The 14,621-nt window shown below is 44.0% G+C and overlaps 1 protein-coding gene across 8 annotated transcripts in view; it reads left to right on the forward strand.

The window, feature by feature from the left end:
* The window catches only part of GNB1L (G protein subunit beta 1 like), a 110,155-nt gene that overhangs the window by 42,072 nt on the left and 53,462 nt on the right, over positions 1–14,621 (forward strand). For 4 of the 8 annotated variants that reach the window (XM_084820384.1, XM_084820385.1, XM_084820381.1 and 1 more), the window contains one exon: positions 13,204–13,344. In XM_084820384.1, coding sequence (XP_084676510.1) covers positions 13,229–13,344 — 116 coding nt within the window. In that variant the 5' untranslated portion in view covers positions 13,204–13,228. Of the gene's footprint in view, positions 1–2,256; positions 2,379–13,203; positions 13,345–14,293; positions 14,354–14,621 lie in introns of all 8 variants that reach the window. The other 4 variants (XM_084820383.1, XM_084820387.1, XM_084820380.1 and 1 more) reach the window with 2 other exon arrangements.

A 14,621-nucleotide genomic window follows, 5' to 3' on the forward strand; every position in this document is an offset into this window, starting at 1 on the left:
CTGCATCGTCATCATCATAACGTATATACATGCAGAATCCATCCTTCTCCTTCTTTAGAAGTATCTGTCTGGCCATTCTTATTTCATCTGTACCCCAGTCATTCTTCCGTCATGGAACACCAGGTATTGCCCATGGGGCTCCCAGGCAGTCACCCATCCAAGCACTGCCCAGTCCCAGACCTGCATTCAGGAATGTACCTCATTTGAAGATGGCGGTGTGTTGAGCCTCTTTCAGCCTGAAGGTCCAATTCAGTTTTGAAGAAGCTCTTGGAGGCCCCATCCTGCACACCAAAAATACCAGCACGTTGTAGCTTAAAGCTCTTAGTGGCAGAAATTAGGCCTTAGGAGAGACATTTCAACCCCTTAGAGTGGGAAGACATTGTGCAAAAGCCTGGAAACAACCAAAGTGATAAGTGGCCGGGGGATGGGGGGGAGTGGAAGCCCCCTGGTGATGTAGGGAAAAGGCAGGGCCAGCTGTGTAATCCCGAGCCAGTTGTACCTAGGGGTTCTTACCGTTCGAATGAAACACGGAGGCCCTCTGACTGGAGTCTCACATTCTAAAAGGCGTAATGCATATAGGGATTTTTGTTAAAGGAGTGATTGGCAGAAATAAGTCTGCTAAACCTTGAGAATAGAGTCCAGAGTCTGAATACCAGGAAAGAAGCTGTAGAACTTTAAACTGCTTAGAGGTACTTTAAAATATGGTCAATGGTATATACATGTATTAAATAAATAGAAAAAAAAACTTATATTGGGAATTCCAAGGATAAGGACTGTTATCAGTGAAAAAGGAGCAGGATGAGGGAAAGCAGAAGTGAGATGTGGTTTAAGAAGGAGACTTCCACCAGAAGAATGGAGCGAACTGGAGGGAAGTTGCTCTTCTCCCTTCTCCATCCTTCTTTGTGGATTAATTGAGGTAATGAATTATGTATTGTTCAAGGAAGGTCCGCGTTGATACACAGATTTATATACCATGTATGTTTATACACAGATAGGGAGACATTTTTTCCCTCTCCCATAATACTAGAACCCAGTGGGGTCATCCCATGAACCTGATTAGCGGGAGATTCAGGACAGAGAAAAGGACATTCGTCTTCACACAGCGCATAGTCAAACTGTGGGATTCGCTACCACAAGATGCAGTGATGGCCACCAATTTGGATGGCTTTAAAAGGGGGATAGAAAAATTCCTGGAGGAAAAGGCTACCAATGGCTACTAGTCCTGATAGCTCTATGCTACCTCCAGTATCAGAGACAGTATGCCTATGTATGCCAGTTGCTGGGGAACATGGGCAGGAGGGTGCTGTTGCACTCATCTCCTGCTTTTGGGTTTCCCATGGGCAGCTGGTCGGCCACTGTGTGAACAGAATGCTGGACTGGATGGACCCTTGTTCTGATCCACCATGGCTCATCTTATGTTCTTATTTAATGCAGACACTGCACAAGACTTTTCTATAGTGGTCCAACTGTAAGAAGTGATTTGGGAACTAAGGCTGCAATCCTAGGTCCACTTACCTGCAAGGGAGCCTCACTGAAATCAGTGGGACTTACTTCTGCGTAGACATGTATCGTTCAGTCGTTCAGTCATGTCCGACTCTTTGTGACCCCATGGACCATAGCATGCCAGGCCTTCCTGTCCTGCGCTCTTTTCCAGAGCGTGCTCAAGTCCATATTCATTGCATCAGTGATGCTATCTAGCCATCTCATCCTCTGCTGTCCCCTTCTCCTTTGGCCTTCAGTCTTTCCCAGCATCAGGGTCTTTTCCAGAGAGTTTTTGCATTAGGTGGTGCTATAAAGAAACCAAACAATTGAAGTAAAGTAAGTGTGTGTGTGTGTGTGTGTGTACGCCAGCACTTTGAAGATCAGCATCTAATTCTTTAATCTTACTTTCCTTTGCAAGGATGGCACCTGGTGGGGTTGGAATTTCCAAAGAATAACAGGGATTTCATATATTTGATCAGTAGCACACCTGGATGTGTCAAATACCTTTGTGGCCATAATTATGGCTGCACACCTGCTGGTTTGTGTCCCCAGTTGGTTTGCCAGATGTACCTAGAGAGATTTATTTCTGGTATACCTGACTCCTTTTTTTTTTTCCTTGGGCACCATCTCAACTACTCAAAAAGTGAGCAGAAATCCATATTTTTGGTCTTAGCTCCCGAAGATGGGATGATCAAGGGGCTGTGGTGGTGGTGGTGGTGGGGATAACAGAGGGGACTGCATGATATTTTACCAGCAATTTTGTTTTTGCTTCAGCATACAATGAAAATGCAAGCGAAAGGAGTGGGAACAAGGGAGTTGCTGAATTCTGCTGGATTTTTTTTCCTTTGAGAATCAATTAACGTTTTAATGCTCTGGGAGTTGTTGTTTTTCTAAAGGTAATCTTTCTGACATTCACATTTTTAAAGGACTGTAATGAACTAGAAAATAAACTTTGTTGGTGATTACGTGGTGAAATTAACAGCTTTGGAATTCTATAAATACAATTATAAAAGGTAGTTCCTGGGTTGGGTCTGAGATACTAAGAACATCCTCATTGTAGGTAAAATGTTTTATGTTTACCTCATCATAGGTAAAGCATTTTATGTTTCTCCGGCCCAACTTGTGTTTGGTGTGGGAATATACAAGCTTTCAAACTTCCAGAGGAACTGATGTTGGCTCCAGGGGTGGCCACCATTTGTGTGTGTGTAGCTTCCGCCATTCCCCCCTTCCCCCAAATGGCCTAGAGGTAGTGTTGTTCCAGGGCATTCTGGGAAAAACAGTGGTGGGCACCATCCGGAAGGAGTGTTGGTTTCCTTGTAAGAGGCCTTTCTTGTATTAAGTGGAAACATTCTATATAACAATGGGGAGAGATTCTAGCTCAGTGGTAGAACATATGCTTTGCCTGCAGAAAGTCCCAGGTTCAATCCCTGGCATCCCCAGTTTCAAAGGGTCAAATGGTGATGGGGAAGACCTCTGCCTAAAACCCTGGATAACTGCTGCCAAGCAGAGTAGACCAGGGACCCCTAACCTTTTTGGACCAATGGGCACATTTGGGAATTTGAGAAACTGCTGTGGGCACCACCACAAAATGGCTCCAATGGAGGATGTGCCTAGTCACATAATGGCTGCTGTAGGAGCCTGGCTAGTCAAAAATGAGCTAAACGGTGGTGTTGGGGGTAGGGATGCTGGAGAAATTCAAGACAGACTAAACTGAGCTTGGAGTTCTAAGAATCCAACCTGCAGAATCCACTGCAGAGCGACCTCCTCAGGCTGCGTGGAGTCTGTGGACTTTGGGGTGTGTTTTTTTACTTTCCCAAAATGTATGCATCTTTATTTGTAGGAAAATATGCACATTTCTGCTGAGGAAAAGTGGAATAGAATGGGGGACAATATGCTAAATGTTACATACTAAGGTAAATTGTTATGAAACTTCTTACGTAATTATTTACATATTTTTCGCATGATGAAAAAATAATCCGCATCCACCTGGGAGTAGATGATGGAACAAAAGGTGCCTGACAATCAGAGAGCCAGTGTGGTGTAGTGGCAAGAGTGTTGGACTGGGAGCTGGGAGATCTGGGTTCTAGTCCCCACTTGGCCATGGAAGCTCACTGGGTGACTGGGCCAGTCACACACTCTCAGCCCAACCTACCTCACAGGGTTGTTGTTGTGAGGATAAAATGGAGAGGAGGTGGATAATGTAAGCTGCCTTGGGTTCCTTGCAAGAGGAAAAAAGGCAGGATATAAATGCAATAATACATAATACATACATAATACAGTGAAACACAGACAGTGGATTTAACACAGTCTGTACATCCCTAGTTGGGGGGAGAGAAACAGTGAGGCTAGAGGCTGGGAGGTAGGGGGAAAGGAGTAAAGCAAATGGGTAGAGAGGAGAGAAAGAGTAAATCTAGAGGCTAGAAAGGGAGAGAAAGTAGACTACCCTAAAATTTTCTGAGGTGGTGGTGGTGGTGGTGGTGGTTATTATTTTTAGAAGGCAGGGAGTGGAGACTTTTGTGGGCACCGTTGGAGGCCCCCCGCAGGCATCATGGTGCCCACGGGCGCCGCATTGGGGACCCCTGGAGTAGACGATATTGGGCTAGATGGACAAATAACTTGACCCAGTGTAGGGCAGCTTGCTATGTTCCTAGCATTCCAGACTAAAAGGGGGACCCAATGAGCGACCTAGCCCTATTGGTCTTCAGCTGATGTCTTGTTTCATTTAGGGGCAGAAGTTGTTTTTCCAACAGCAACAGGAAGAATACAGATCTGAAACAACAAAGGACCCCGCCTCCCCAACATATAGGGTTTCACAATCCACCTTAGTTTTATTGCATTAGTAAGAGCTCTCTGGCAAGAAATGTACTTTCAACTTTACGTACCCATGGATTTGGAGCATGATTACAGCTATTCTCTCTCTCTCTCTCCCCCCCCCCCCCAATGTGCTGGTGCCCTTGTAAAGACATGTATTTGGAGCATCGGTTTCATGCCAGCTAAATAACCCTCCCCACATTCACATACACAGACTCAACTTCTGTCAGCAAAACTCTTGTGTGTCAGTAATTAGGAAGAGAAGGAGGTGGGGGGAAAGCACTATTAAATCCTGCTTCATAATTCCAGATAGCCTCTGGGATGCCTCTGCTCCCTTTTTGGCTCACTCCCTAGCTTGGAATATTTCTTCAGAATTGTTTCTTTGCATAAAGGACAACTCCCTGTGGTGTGTTTTCGCAGCACTCGCCTTTCGAGCCGTGGTACAAAAACAGGAGGAACACATGCCATTCGTTTTTTAAAAAAGATGTTCAGAGGTTCAAGGTTGCAGAGTTAAAAAGGGCTTTTAGAATCACAGCACAATTTTTGGAAAGGCATCATCGGAAAGGATGAGGCCCACTACCGACACTGAGGGGTTGAATATCACCCAAGGGAGCAGCCTTGGAAGAGGGTGCAATCAATCAAGGTTGACGGGTGACATCGTAAAATCTTCCTGGAGACCTCACTCCATGTAAAAGATGCCCATGCCTTAGTGGTGTGCATTCCGGGCAAATAGGACTTGGCAGAGGGACAAACTACATGGCTTAGTAAAGCCACCCTAATGGCTAAGCATATTATTCTACAACACTGGAAAGCCAATAAAACCCCAAATATACAGAATTGGATTCAAAATCAAATTATGGTATGAAAATAGGATAAATATGTGCTATTGTTTTGAAGACGTTTGCAAGGTTATGGAATTAAAAGGACTTTTAGGGCGCAATCCTATCGAGATAGCGGCCACCTCCGAACTTGGAGGCGACTGCCTATCCAAAGCAGGGCGGAAGAAGCACAGAGGGGATTGTCTAGCTTTTTTGGCTAGACAGCCAATCGCGGCTGTCTAGCCGCAGGAGCACTGAGCAGGGAAGGAGGCTGCTGTACGACACATTGGATGTGTCCTACACACAGCTACACCCTCCCCGCCCTGGAACGTCCCCAGCCACGCCCCTTTCCAGCTCCTCCATGCTCACAAGAGGAGCATGGAGGATGGGGCTGTTCCACGCTGCCTCAGAGGCAGCTTGGAAGTGGGGAGAGGTCAGTTTTCCGGGAACTGACCTCGGAGTGCAGACTCCGAGGTTGGTTCCCAGAAAAAGGCATATCCTGTGGCCGTCTAGCCTCTGTCTAGCGGCCATAGGATTGCTCCCTAAAAATCATAGCATGATCTAGGTGTCCATGAAAAGGTATATTACACCAAATTACTAAAAGGAAATACGTTCCAATTAATGCGGGGTAGTTTTCTTGGATCATATGCAAAATAATGTATCTTTGCCAAACCAGTGCAAAGAGCTGTCATGTATGACACTAAATCCTTCAATTGTGTTTATTTAATTTTAATTTTACTATTTATTGATCTAGTTTTGGCTTAGTGATTTTACTGATATACATGAAACCTTTGCTCATTCAATACAGGACAATATGAAGATGATAGGGGGAAACCTAAAGGGGAGGCAGGATGGGGGAAGTGTTTGTTGTTTGTATTGTACTGAAAAATGAAAAAGAAATCTGATTAAACGGTTAATAACAACAAAAAAAGAAAAGTCACAAAAATGAACATCAGCTGACAACCAAAGTGGATTACATCAAAGACTGTTGGATCTGTCATCTTAAATTGTTGCATGTGAACAGCAGGGTAGCTTGTAAAATTTGTTCCACAACCAGCATCCTGTTGGAATTTGGAGATTCTATACATTATAAATCCCAAGAACTCAGTGTGGCTATGAAACAGAGAAAAACTGGAAGAAAAATCCCCCTCTAAATGAGGATTTGGGATGAAAATTGTCTTAACTTCCCATGACACATTGCTGTTGTGATCCTAAGCATAATTATTTCAAATATATCCTGGAGGAATCAATGGGGATTACATGGAGATGGATGGATCTAACAGTTTCACTTTCCCCCAGATTCATTTTTTAAAAAACAAATCTCTAGTTCTTTCTCTTTTATGAAAAAATATATGAATTTTGGCAGGTTCTTTTCAAAGAATGAAGGAAAATCTCACCCAACTGCAGTGACCACATTCAATAGGTGCAGCTATTCCCAGCATGGAAATGATCGTGATGTACCTGCCTGCCACATGGCTGTTAAAGATGGAGAGCCTGTCAGGAAAAAAAGGGAGAAATCCTAATTAAGTATTAATACTTAATTTATTTATTTATTAATTTAAAATTTTTCTTGGCCGCCTTGCAAGGCAGAAGCCCTCCCAAGGCGTCTCATAGCAATGAAATACATAAAAACAGTTAAAATATTAAAAGTGGTAAAAAACAAAACACAATAAAATAGCGATAAAAGCAGCAATAAAAGCCGACAATAAAACCAAAAACAGCAGCAACAGCAATCACGTTAAGAGAAGGCCACGGTAAAATAATACGTTTTCAAGGCCTTCTTAAAAGCCTGCAATGGCAGAGCATGGCGAACCTCCGAAGGCAACTTGTTCCAAAGGTGTGGGGCCACTGCAGAGAAGGCCCTGTCATGTGTGGTCACCCACCTGACTGCTCTCATGGATGGGCAAATGAGAAGGGCCTCTCTTTCTTATCTTAAAGTGCGGGCAGGGTGATATGAGTGAAGGCAGTCCTTCAAGTAACTTGGTTCCCAACCGTTTAAGGCTTTAAAGGTCAAAACCAGCACTTTAAATTGGACTCAGAAACACACCGGTAACCAGCTGGCACAGTATAGGCATTATGTGAACATTTATTTATTTATTTAGTACCTTTCTAATCTGCCCAATAACTAATGTTTCTGGGCAGATTGCAACCAGTTAAAAAGCTAAAATGCCATTTTAAAACACAGTTTAAAATATAAAATACTATACAAATATTTAAAAGAATAAAATAGAATATAATGCAAAACAATAAACAGCACAGGAATCGATAAGACAGCCATAATAACCTAGAACTGGGTCTCTCAAATGCCTGGGAGAAAAGAAAGGTCTTTGCCTGGCACTGAAAAGATAGCAACATAGGTGTCAGGCGAACGTATTTGAGGAGTTTATTCCATAAGTCGGGTGCCACCGCTGAGAAGGCTCTCTCTCTTGTAGCCACCTGCCTAGGCTGTAGCCACCCACCTTAACATGGTTGTATATACAGGTTCACTCCCCCACACACACATTTGAGTGAGCGTGCATAGCTCAGTGGTAGAGCCCCTGGTTTGCATGCAGAACGTCCCAGTTTTGATCCCTGACATCTCCAGGTTGGGCTGGAAAACCCCTGCCCGAAACCCTGGAGAGCCACTGTCGGTCAGTGTCAACAATATTGAGCTAGATGGTCTGACTTAGTTTAAGGTAGCTTCCTATGTTCCCATGAGTATTTTCATTTGAAGGTTCTTTCCATCCCGTTTTTGAAAAAAAATGTGGATTTTGACAAGTTCTTGTGAAAGAAGGAAGGAAGGAAGGAAGGAAGGAAAGAAAGAATACTTATGATACTAGAACCTGGGGCCATCATGAAGCTGACTGGTGGGAGATTCAGGACAGATAAAAAGGAAGGTCTTCTTCACACAGCACAGAGTTAAAATATGGAATTCGCCACCACGAGATGTGGTGATGGGCACCAATTTGGATAGCTATTGTGCTATCTCCAGTATCAGAGGCAGTATACCTTTGTACTCCTGTTGCTGGGGAACATGGGCAGGAGGGTGCTGTTGCATTCATGTCCTGCTTGTGGGCTTCCCATAGGCAGCTGTTTGGCTGCTGTGTGAATAGAATGGTGGACCAGATGGACTTGGTCTGATCCAACAGGGCTCTTATGTTCTTTGTTGTTGTTGTTGTTCAGTCGTTCAGTCGTGTCCGACTCTTCGTGACCCCATGGACCATAGCACGCCAGGCCTTCCTGTCCTGCGCTCTCTCCCGGAGCGTGCTCAAGTTCATATTCATTGCATCCGTGATGCTATCTAGCCATCTCATCCTCTGCTGTCCCCTTCTCCTTTTGCCTTCAGTCTTTCCCAGCATCAGGGTCTTTTCCAGGGAGTTTTCTCTTCGCATTAGGTGGCCAAAATATTGGAGCTTCAGCTTCATTATCTGTCCTTCCAATGAGCACTCAGGGTTGATTTCCTTTAGGATGGACTGATTTGACCTCCTTGCAGTCCAGGGGACTCGTAAGAGTCTTCTCCAGCACCACACTTCGAAAGCATCAATTCTTCGGCGCTCAGCCTTCCTTATAGTCCAGCTCTCACAGCCATACATTACTACTGGAAAAACCATAGCTTTGATTAGACGGACCTTTGTCGGCAAGGTGATGTCTCTGCTTCTTACTATGCTGTCTAGGTTTGCCATAGCTTTCCTCCCAAGGAGCAAGCGTCTTTTAATTTCATGGCTACAGTCACCGTCTGCGGTGATCTTGGAGCCCAAGAAAGTAAAATCTGTCACTGCTTCCATTTCTTCCCCTTCTGTATGCCAGGAAGTGATGGGGCCAGATGCCATGATCTTCGTTTTTTTAATGTTGAGTTTCAAACCAGCTTTTGCACTCTCCTCTTTCACCCTCAACAAGAGGCTCTTTAGATCCTCTTCACTTTCTGCCATTAGGGTGGTATCATCTGCATATCGGAGGTTGTTGATAATTCTCCCAGCAATCTTAATTCCGACCTCTGATTCATCCAACCCAGCATTTCTCATGATGTACTCTGCATATAAGTTAAATAAGCAGGGTGACAATATGCAGCCTTGTCGTACTCCTTTCCCAATTTTGAACCAATCGGTTGTTCCATGTCTGGTTCTTACTGTTGCTTCTTGACCCTCGTACAGGTTTCTCAGGAGACAGGTAAGGTGGTCTGGTACTCCCATCACTTTAAGAATTTGCCACAGTTTGTTGTGATCCACACAATCAAAGGCTTTAGCGTAGTCAATGAAGCAGAAATAGACGTTTTTCTGGAATTCTCTTGCTTTCTCCATGATGCAGCGAACGTTGGCGATTTGATCTCTAGTTCCTCTGCCTCTTCTAAACCCAGCTTGTACTTCCGGTAGTTCTCGGTTCGCATACTGCTGAAGCCTAGCTTGTAGGATTTTGAGCATCACCTTGCTGGCATGTGAAATGAGCGCAATGGTACGGTAGTTTGAACACTCTTTGGCGTTGCCCTTCTTTGGAATTGGAATGTAAACTGACCTTTTCCAGTCTTGTGGCCACTGTTGAGTGTTCCAGATTTGTTGGCATATTGAATGCAGCACTTTAACAGCATCATCTTTTAGGATTTTAAATAGCTCGGCTGGAATACTGTCATCTCCGCTAGCTTTGTTGTTACTAATGCTTCCTAAGGCCCACTTGACTTCACTCTCGAGGATGTCCGGCTCAAGTTCAGTGACCGCACTATCATGGCTATCAGGGACATTCAGATCTTTCCTGTATAGTTCTTCTGTGTATTCTTGCCACCTCTTCTTAATCTCATCTGCTTCTGTTAGGTCCCTGCCTTCTTTGTCCTTTATCATGCCCGTGTTTGTACAAAACGTTCCCTTGAGATCTCCAATTTTCTTGAAGAGATCTCTAGTCTTTCCCATTCTGTTGTTTTCCTCGATTTCTTTGCATTGTTCATTTAAGAAGGCCTTCTTGTCTCTCCTTGCTATTCTCTGGAACTCTGCATTCAGTTGGGTATATCTTCCCCTTTCTCCCTTGCTTTTCACTTCCCTTCTTTCGTGAGCTACTTGTAAAGCCTCATCAGACAGCCACTTTGCTTTCTTGCATTTCTTTTTCTTTGGGATGGATTTCGTTGCTGCCTCCTGAACAATGTTACGGACCTCCGTCCATAGTTCCTCAGGCACTCTGTCTATCAGGTCTAATCCCTTAAATCTATTCCTCACCTCCACTGTATATTCATCAGGGATATGATTGAGGTCATACCTGAATGGTTTAGTGGTTTTCCCGACGTTCTTCAATTTAAGCCGAAATTTTGCAAGAAGCAGCTCATGATCTGAGCCACAGTCAGCTCCAGGTCTTGTTTTGACTGACTGTATGGAGCTTCTCCATCTTTGGCTGCAAAGGACATAATCAATCTGATTTCGATATTGACCATCTGGTGATGTCCATGTGTAGAGTCGCCTCTTGTGCTGTTGGAAAAGAGTGTTTGCTATGATCAGCATGTTCTCTTGGCAAAACTCTATTAGCTTTTGTCCTGCTTCATTTTGTACACCAAGGCCATGCCTGCCTGTTATCCTGGTGATTTCTTGACTTCCTACTTTAGCATTCCAATCCCCTATGATGAAAAGGACATCTTTTTTTGGTGTTAGTTCTAGAAGGTGTTGTAGGTCTTCATAGAACCGATCAACCTCAGCTTCTTCGGCCTCAGTGGTTGGGGCATAGACTTGAATTACTGTGATGTTGAATGGTTTGCCTTGGATTCGTACTGAGATCATTCTATCATTTTTAAGATTGTACCCCAGTACTGCTCTTCCCACCCTTTTGTTGACTATGAGTGCTACTCCATTTCTTCTAAGGGATTCTTGCCCACAATAGTAGATATGATAGTCACCTGAATTAAATTCGCCCATGCCTGTCCATTTTAGTTCGCTGATTCCCAAGATGTCGATGTTCAATCTTGCCATCTCATGTTTGACCACCTCCAGCTTACCTTGATTCATTGATCTGACATTCCAGGTTCCTAAACAATATTGTTCTTTACAGCATCGGATTTTCTTTTCACCACCAGACACATCCACAGCTGAGTGTCCTTTCGGGTTTGGCCCAGCCGCTTCACTCTTTCTGGCGCTACTTCGAAATACCCTCTGCTCTTCCCCAGTAGCATATTGGACACCTTCCGACCTGAGGGGCTCATCTTCCGGCGTCATATCTTTTAGCCTTGTGATACGTTCCATGGGGTTTTCTTGGCAAGAATACTGGAGTGGGTTGCCATTTCCTTCTCCAGTGGACCACATTTCGTCAGAACTCTCTGCCATGACCTGTCCGTCTTGGGTGGCCCTGCACGGCATAGCTTATGGCTTCACTGAGTTACGCAAGCCCCTTCGCCACAACAAGGCAGTGATCCATGAAGGGGTCTTATGTTCTTAAGAAGAACCAAACATAATTCTCATCCATTCCAAGACTTGCATCTTTGTAGACCTGTTGCGGTTGGGTTGAGAGCTTCTTCGACTTGCTAGTCTTCTTTTTCGATTGCTTGACTGAAACCAGCAGGGAGAAATGGATCCTTTGGCTTTACTTCTTAAAATGCTTGCATCTCCCGCAACATGAGAAACAAACTCTTTAGACAGAGTCGTAGTGGTTGGCATCCATCATGATGATATCTCTTGCCTCTTTAGGAAAGTGGTGTTACGAACACAGGAAATAAAATGCACAATACTGGAGGACAAGCACTTATTTCATATGGAAAACAAAATCTGTGAAAGCCCTTGAGAATGCTCAATAAATATAAGCCTAAGCGCTTGGAAAAACCATTCCAGATCAAATCATGGCATGCGTAGACATCTGGATAAAAGCTGTGCTTTGAGGACATACTGAAATGTTTTTGTACAAAGCGATCTATGTGTGACTTAATGATTCTCATAATGATCTAGTTGACCAGCGTTTTAAATATGTGGCAGCTCATGTGCTAGAGCATGAGTGGGAACCACATGGCTCGTGGCCCCCAAATTAAAAATAATTAAAAACAAAATGATGCTCTGTAGTGGCTACAGAGCACTAACATGGACACATTTCACTTATTTGCAAGCAAAATCTGACCCTTTTAGTATTCCATAGCTGCTACAGAACGCTAAAAGGGTCAAATTTAAGTAGCTACAGCTAAGCCTTTTAGTGCTGAATTTCAGCAGCAAACCAGTGATTTTTCCTGTATTTATTTTTCCTGCCATGTGGCCTGTGGGAGTGTGTGCGCCCAGGAACAAAAATGGCCCTGAGACCTCCTTCAGTTGTGCACCCCTGTGACAGAGTTTGACCTTTTGTCATCTGATGGTGGTATACCAACAGCGTGCCCCGGAAGGTTTTGACAACAGTGTGTTAACCGTAGGTTCTGACACAATTCAGCTAGGCCTATTCATTTCCCCACCATGACCCACACAAATTATTTTGTATTAAATTTATCATTTTCGTTGTTTGAAATGTATTAACCTCAGGGATAATTTCTTCTCATATGAACCTACCTGCACTCTTGGGTCCTCCTCGGAGACCCAGTTTCATGTTTCTCCTATCAGAGCTGTGGAGGGTGGTGACATGAGACAAGGCCTTTTTAGTAGTGGCACCGAAGTTGTAGAATTTGCTCCCTAGGAATCATCACATCCCTCCTCTATCAGTTTTTAGGCATCGTGTGAATATGGTATCATTTCAGAGAGTGTCTGAGAACTATTGAGCATTGTTTCTGCTGTAACATCTGTTGATTTTTTAAAAAGTAATCTGTTTTTATCATTTGATGATATTGCTGTGAATGGCTTTGGAGAGCCATATGGATCAAAGAGCATGATATACATATCCAAAATATTGTTTTTAAATTATGGGCTGTATAATTGTATTGATGTAAGGGAGGGTGAAAAAAATCAATAGATCTCAGGTATTAGTTCTTTCAATTTTGTACTCTGCCAATTACCCAAAATGTTGCTAAAAAAGGAAGGTAATAGTCCATACTCACCAGTCTTGCAAGCTATTAAGGGATAATTTACATGACCGTTTGGAGCTTATCTAAGACTATATATGCCAGTAGCTACTTATTTCTCCATTCAGGACCTAAGGGTGTGTGCTTTGTGCTTCCCTCTGACTTTATTTTCTCTTATAGGAGCTTCAACTATATTATTGTCACGATGGCTCTCCCTCCTCCAGATCCACAGTACATTCTACGGGGAGCAAATGATGCAGTCAACACTCTGTGCTTTCACTGTACGGACCCCGAACTGGAATTTCCCATTCTTTTCTCTGGGTGAGTTTGGGAAGGCCAGTGAGTATTTCACACACCTGCAGGCTGTCCATGCAGGTGTGCAAACTGATCTAGGGTTTTACGTGATGGGTTTTGTTCCCAATGTCAGTCTAACTTAAGCCCCATTCCTTTCAGTGAGTCTGCTCTAAGTAGGACCATCATTAGATACAACCCGTACAATATTCTACTCAGAACCTTTTGTTGTTTATTTGGTCAGTTGCTTCCGACTCTTCGTGACTTCATGGACCAGCCCACGCCAGAGCTTCCTGTCAGCCATAGCCACCCCCAGCTCCCCCAAGGTCGAGTCCGACACCTCCAGAATATCATCCATCCACCTTGCCCTTGGTCGCCCCCTCTTCCTTTTGCCTTCCACTTTCCCTAGCATCAGCATCTTCTCCAGGGTATCCTGTCTTCTCATGATGTGGCCAAAGTACTTCAGTTTTGCCTTTAGTATCCTTCCCTCAAGTGAGCAGTCTGGCTTGATTTCCTGGAGGATGGACTGGTTTGATCTTCTTGCAGTCCAAGGCACTCTCAGAATTTTCCTCCAGCACCACAGTTCAAAAGCAGAACCTTGCCTTCCATTTAAAAGAGTGTCCAATTATTTTTAATAATTAATAATAATGATGATAATAATAACCCCCTTTAACGATCTTTTAAATTAAAATCAGAATAATGCAAAACATGGGACCTGTAACTGTAGCGTGAAGTGCTCTTGTTCAGGATTCCAGATACTCTTCTTTCCTTTTCCCCGCTCTGCACCACAGAGCATGCATGTTTTCACGTGTGGGGCTTTGACTCTTGGGGGGGGGGGTGTTCCTAAAGGTTTTTTAGTACTTCTGCAAGCCTTGCGTTTTCCCTGATAATGCTACTACCACCTTTGGCTCCATAATGACCAGCAATCGGAGAATTTATATATATAACAACTATATCCTGTCTTTCTTCCTCTTGCAAGGAACCCAAGGAGGCTTACATGGTCCTGCTCTCCATGTTATCCTCACCGCAACCCTGTGAGGTAGGTTAGGCTGAGTGGCAGTGACCGGCCCAAAATCACCCAGTAGGCTTTATGGCCAAGATTTTATTTTAATCCTTTGTATGCACTTTTTAAAGCCCTAATGATCTGGATCAAGGATACCTCAAGAACTCGCTTCTCTCACACTAATCTACCCAAAGAGTACGATCTTCCTTGGTGGCCCTGCTTCATGCCCCCCCTCCCAAGTAGTAAGATGGACAGGGCCTTCTCCACAGTGACACCAAGATTATGGAACTCACTCCACCCCTCC

Source organism: Heloderma suspectum, chromosome 13 (genome assembly GCF_057233095.1).
Source record: "Heloderma suspectum isolate Gila_16-S chromosome 13, 16-S_ref, whole genome shotgun sequence".
In the NCBI taxonomy this organism is placed as follows: domain Eukaryota; kingdom Metazoa; phylum Chordata; class Lepidosauria; order Squamata; family Helodermatidae; genus Heloderma; species Heloderma suspectum.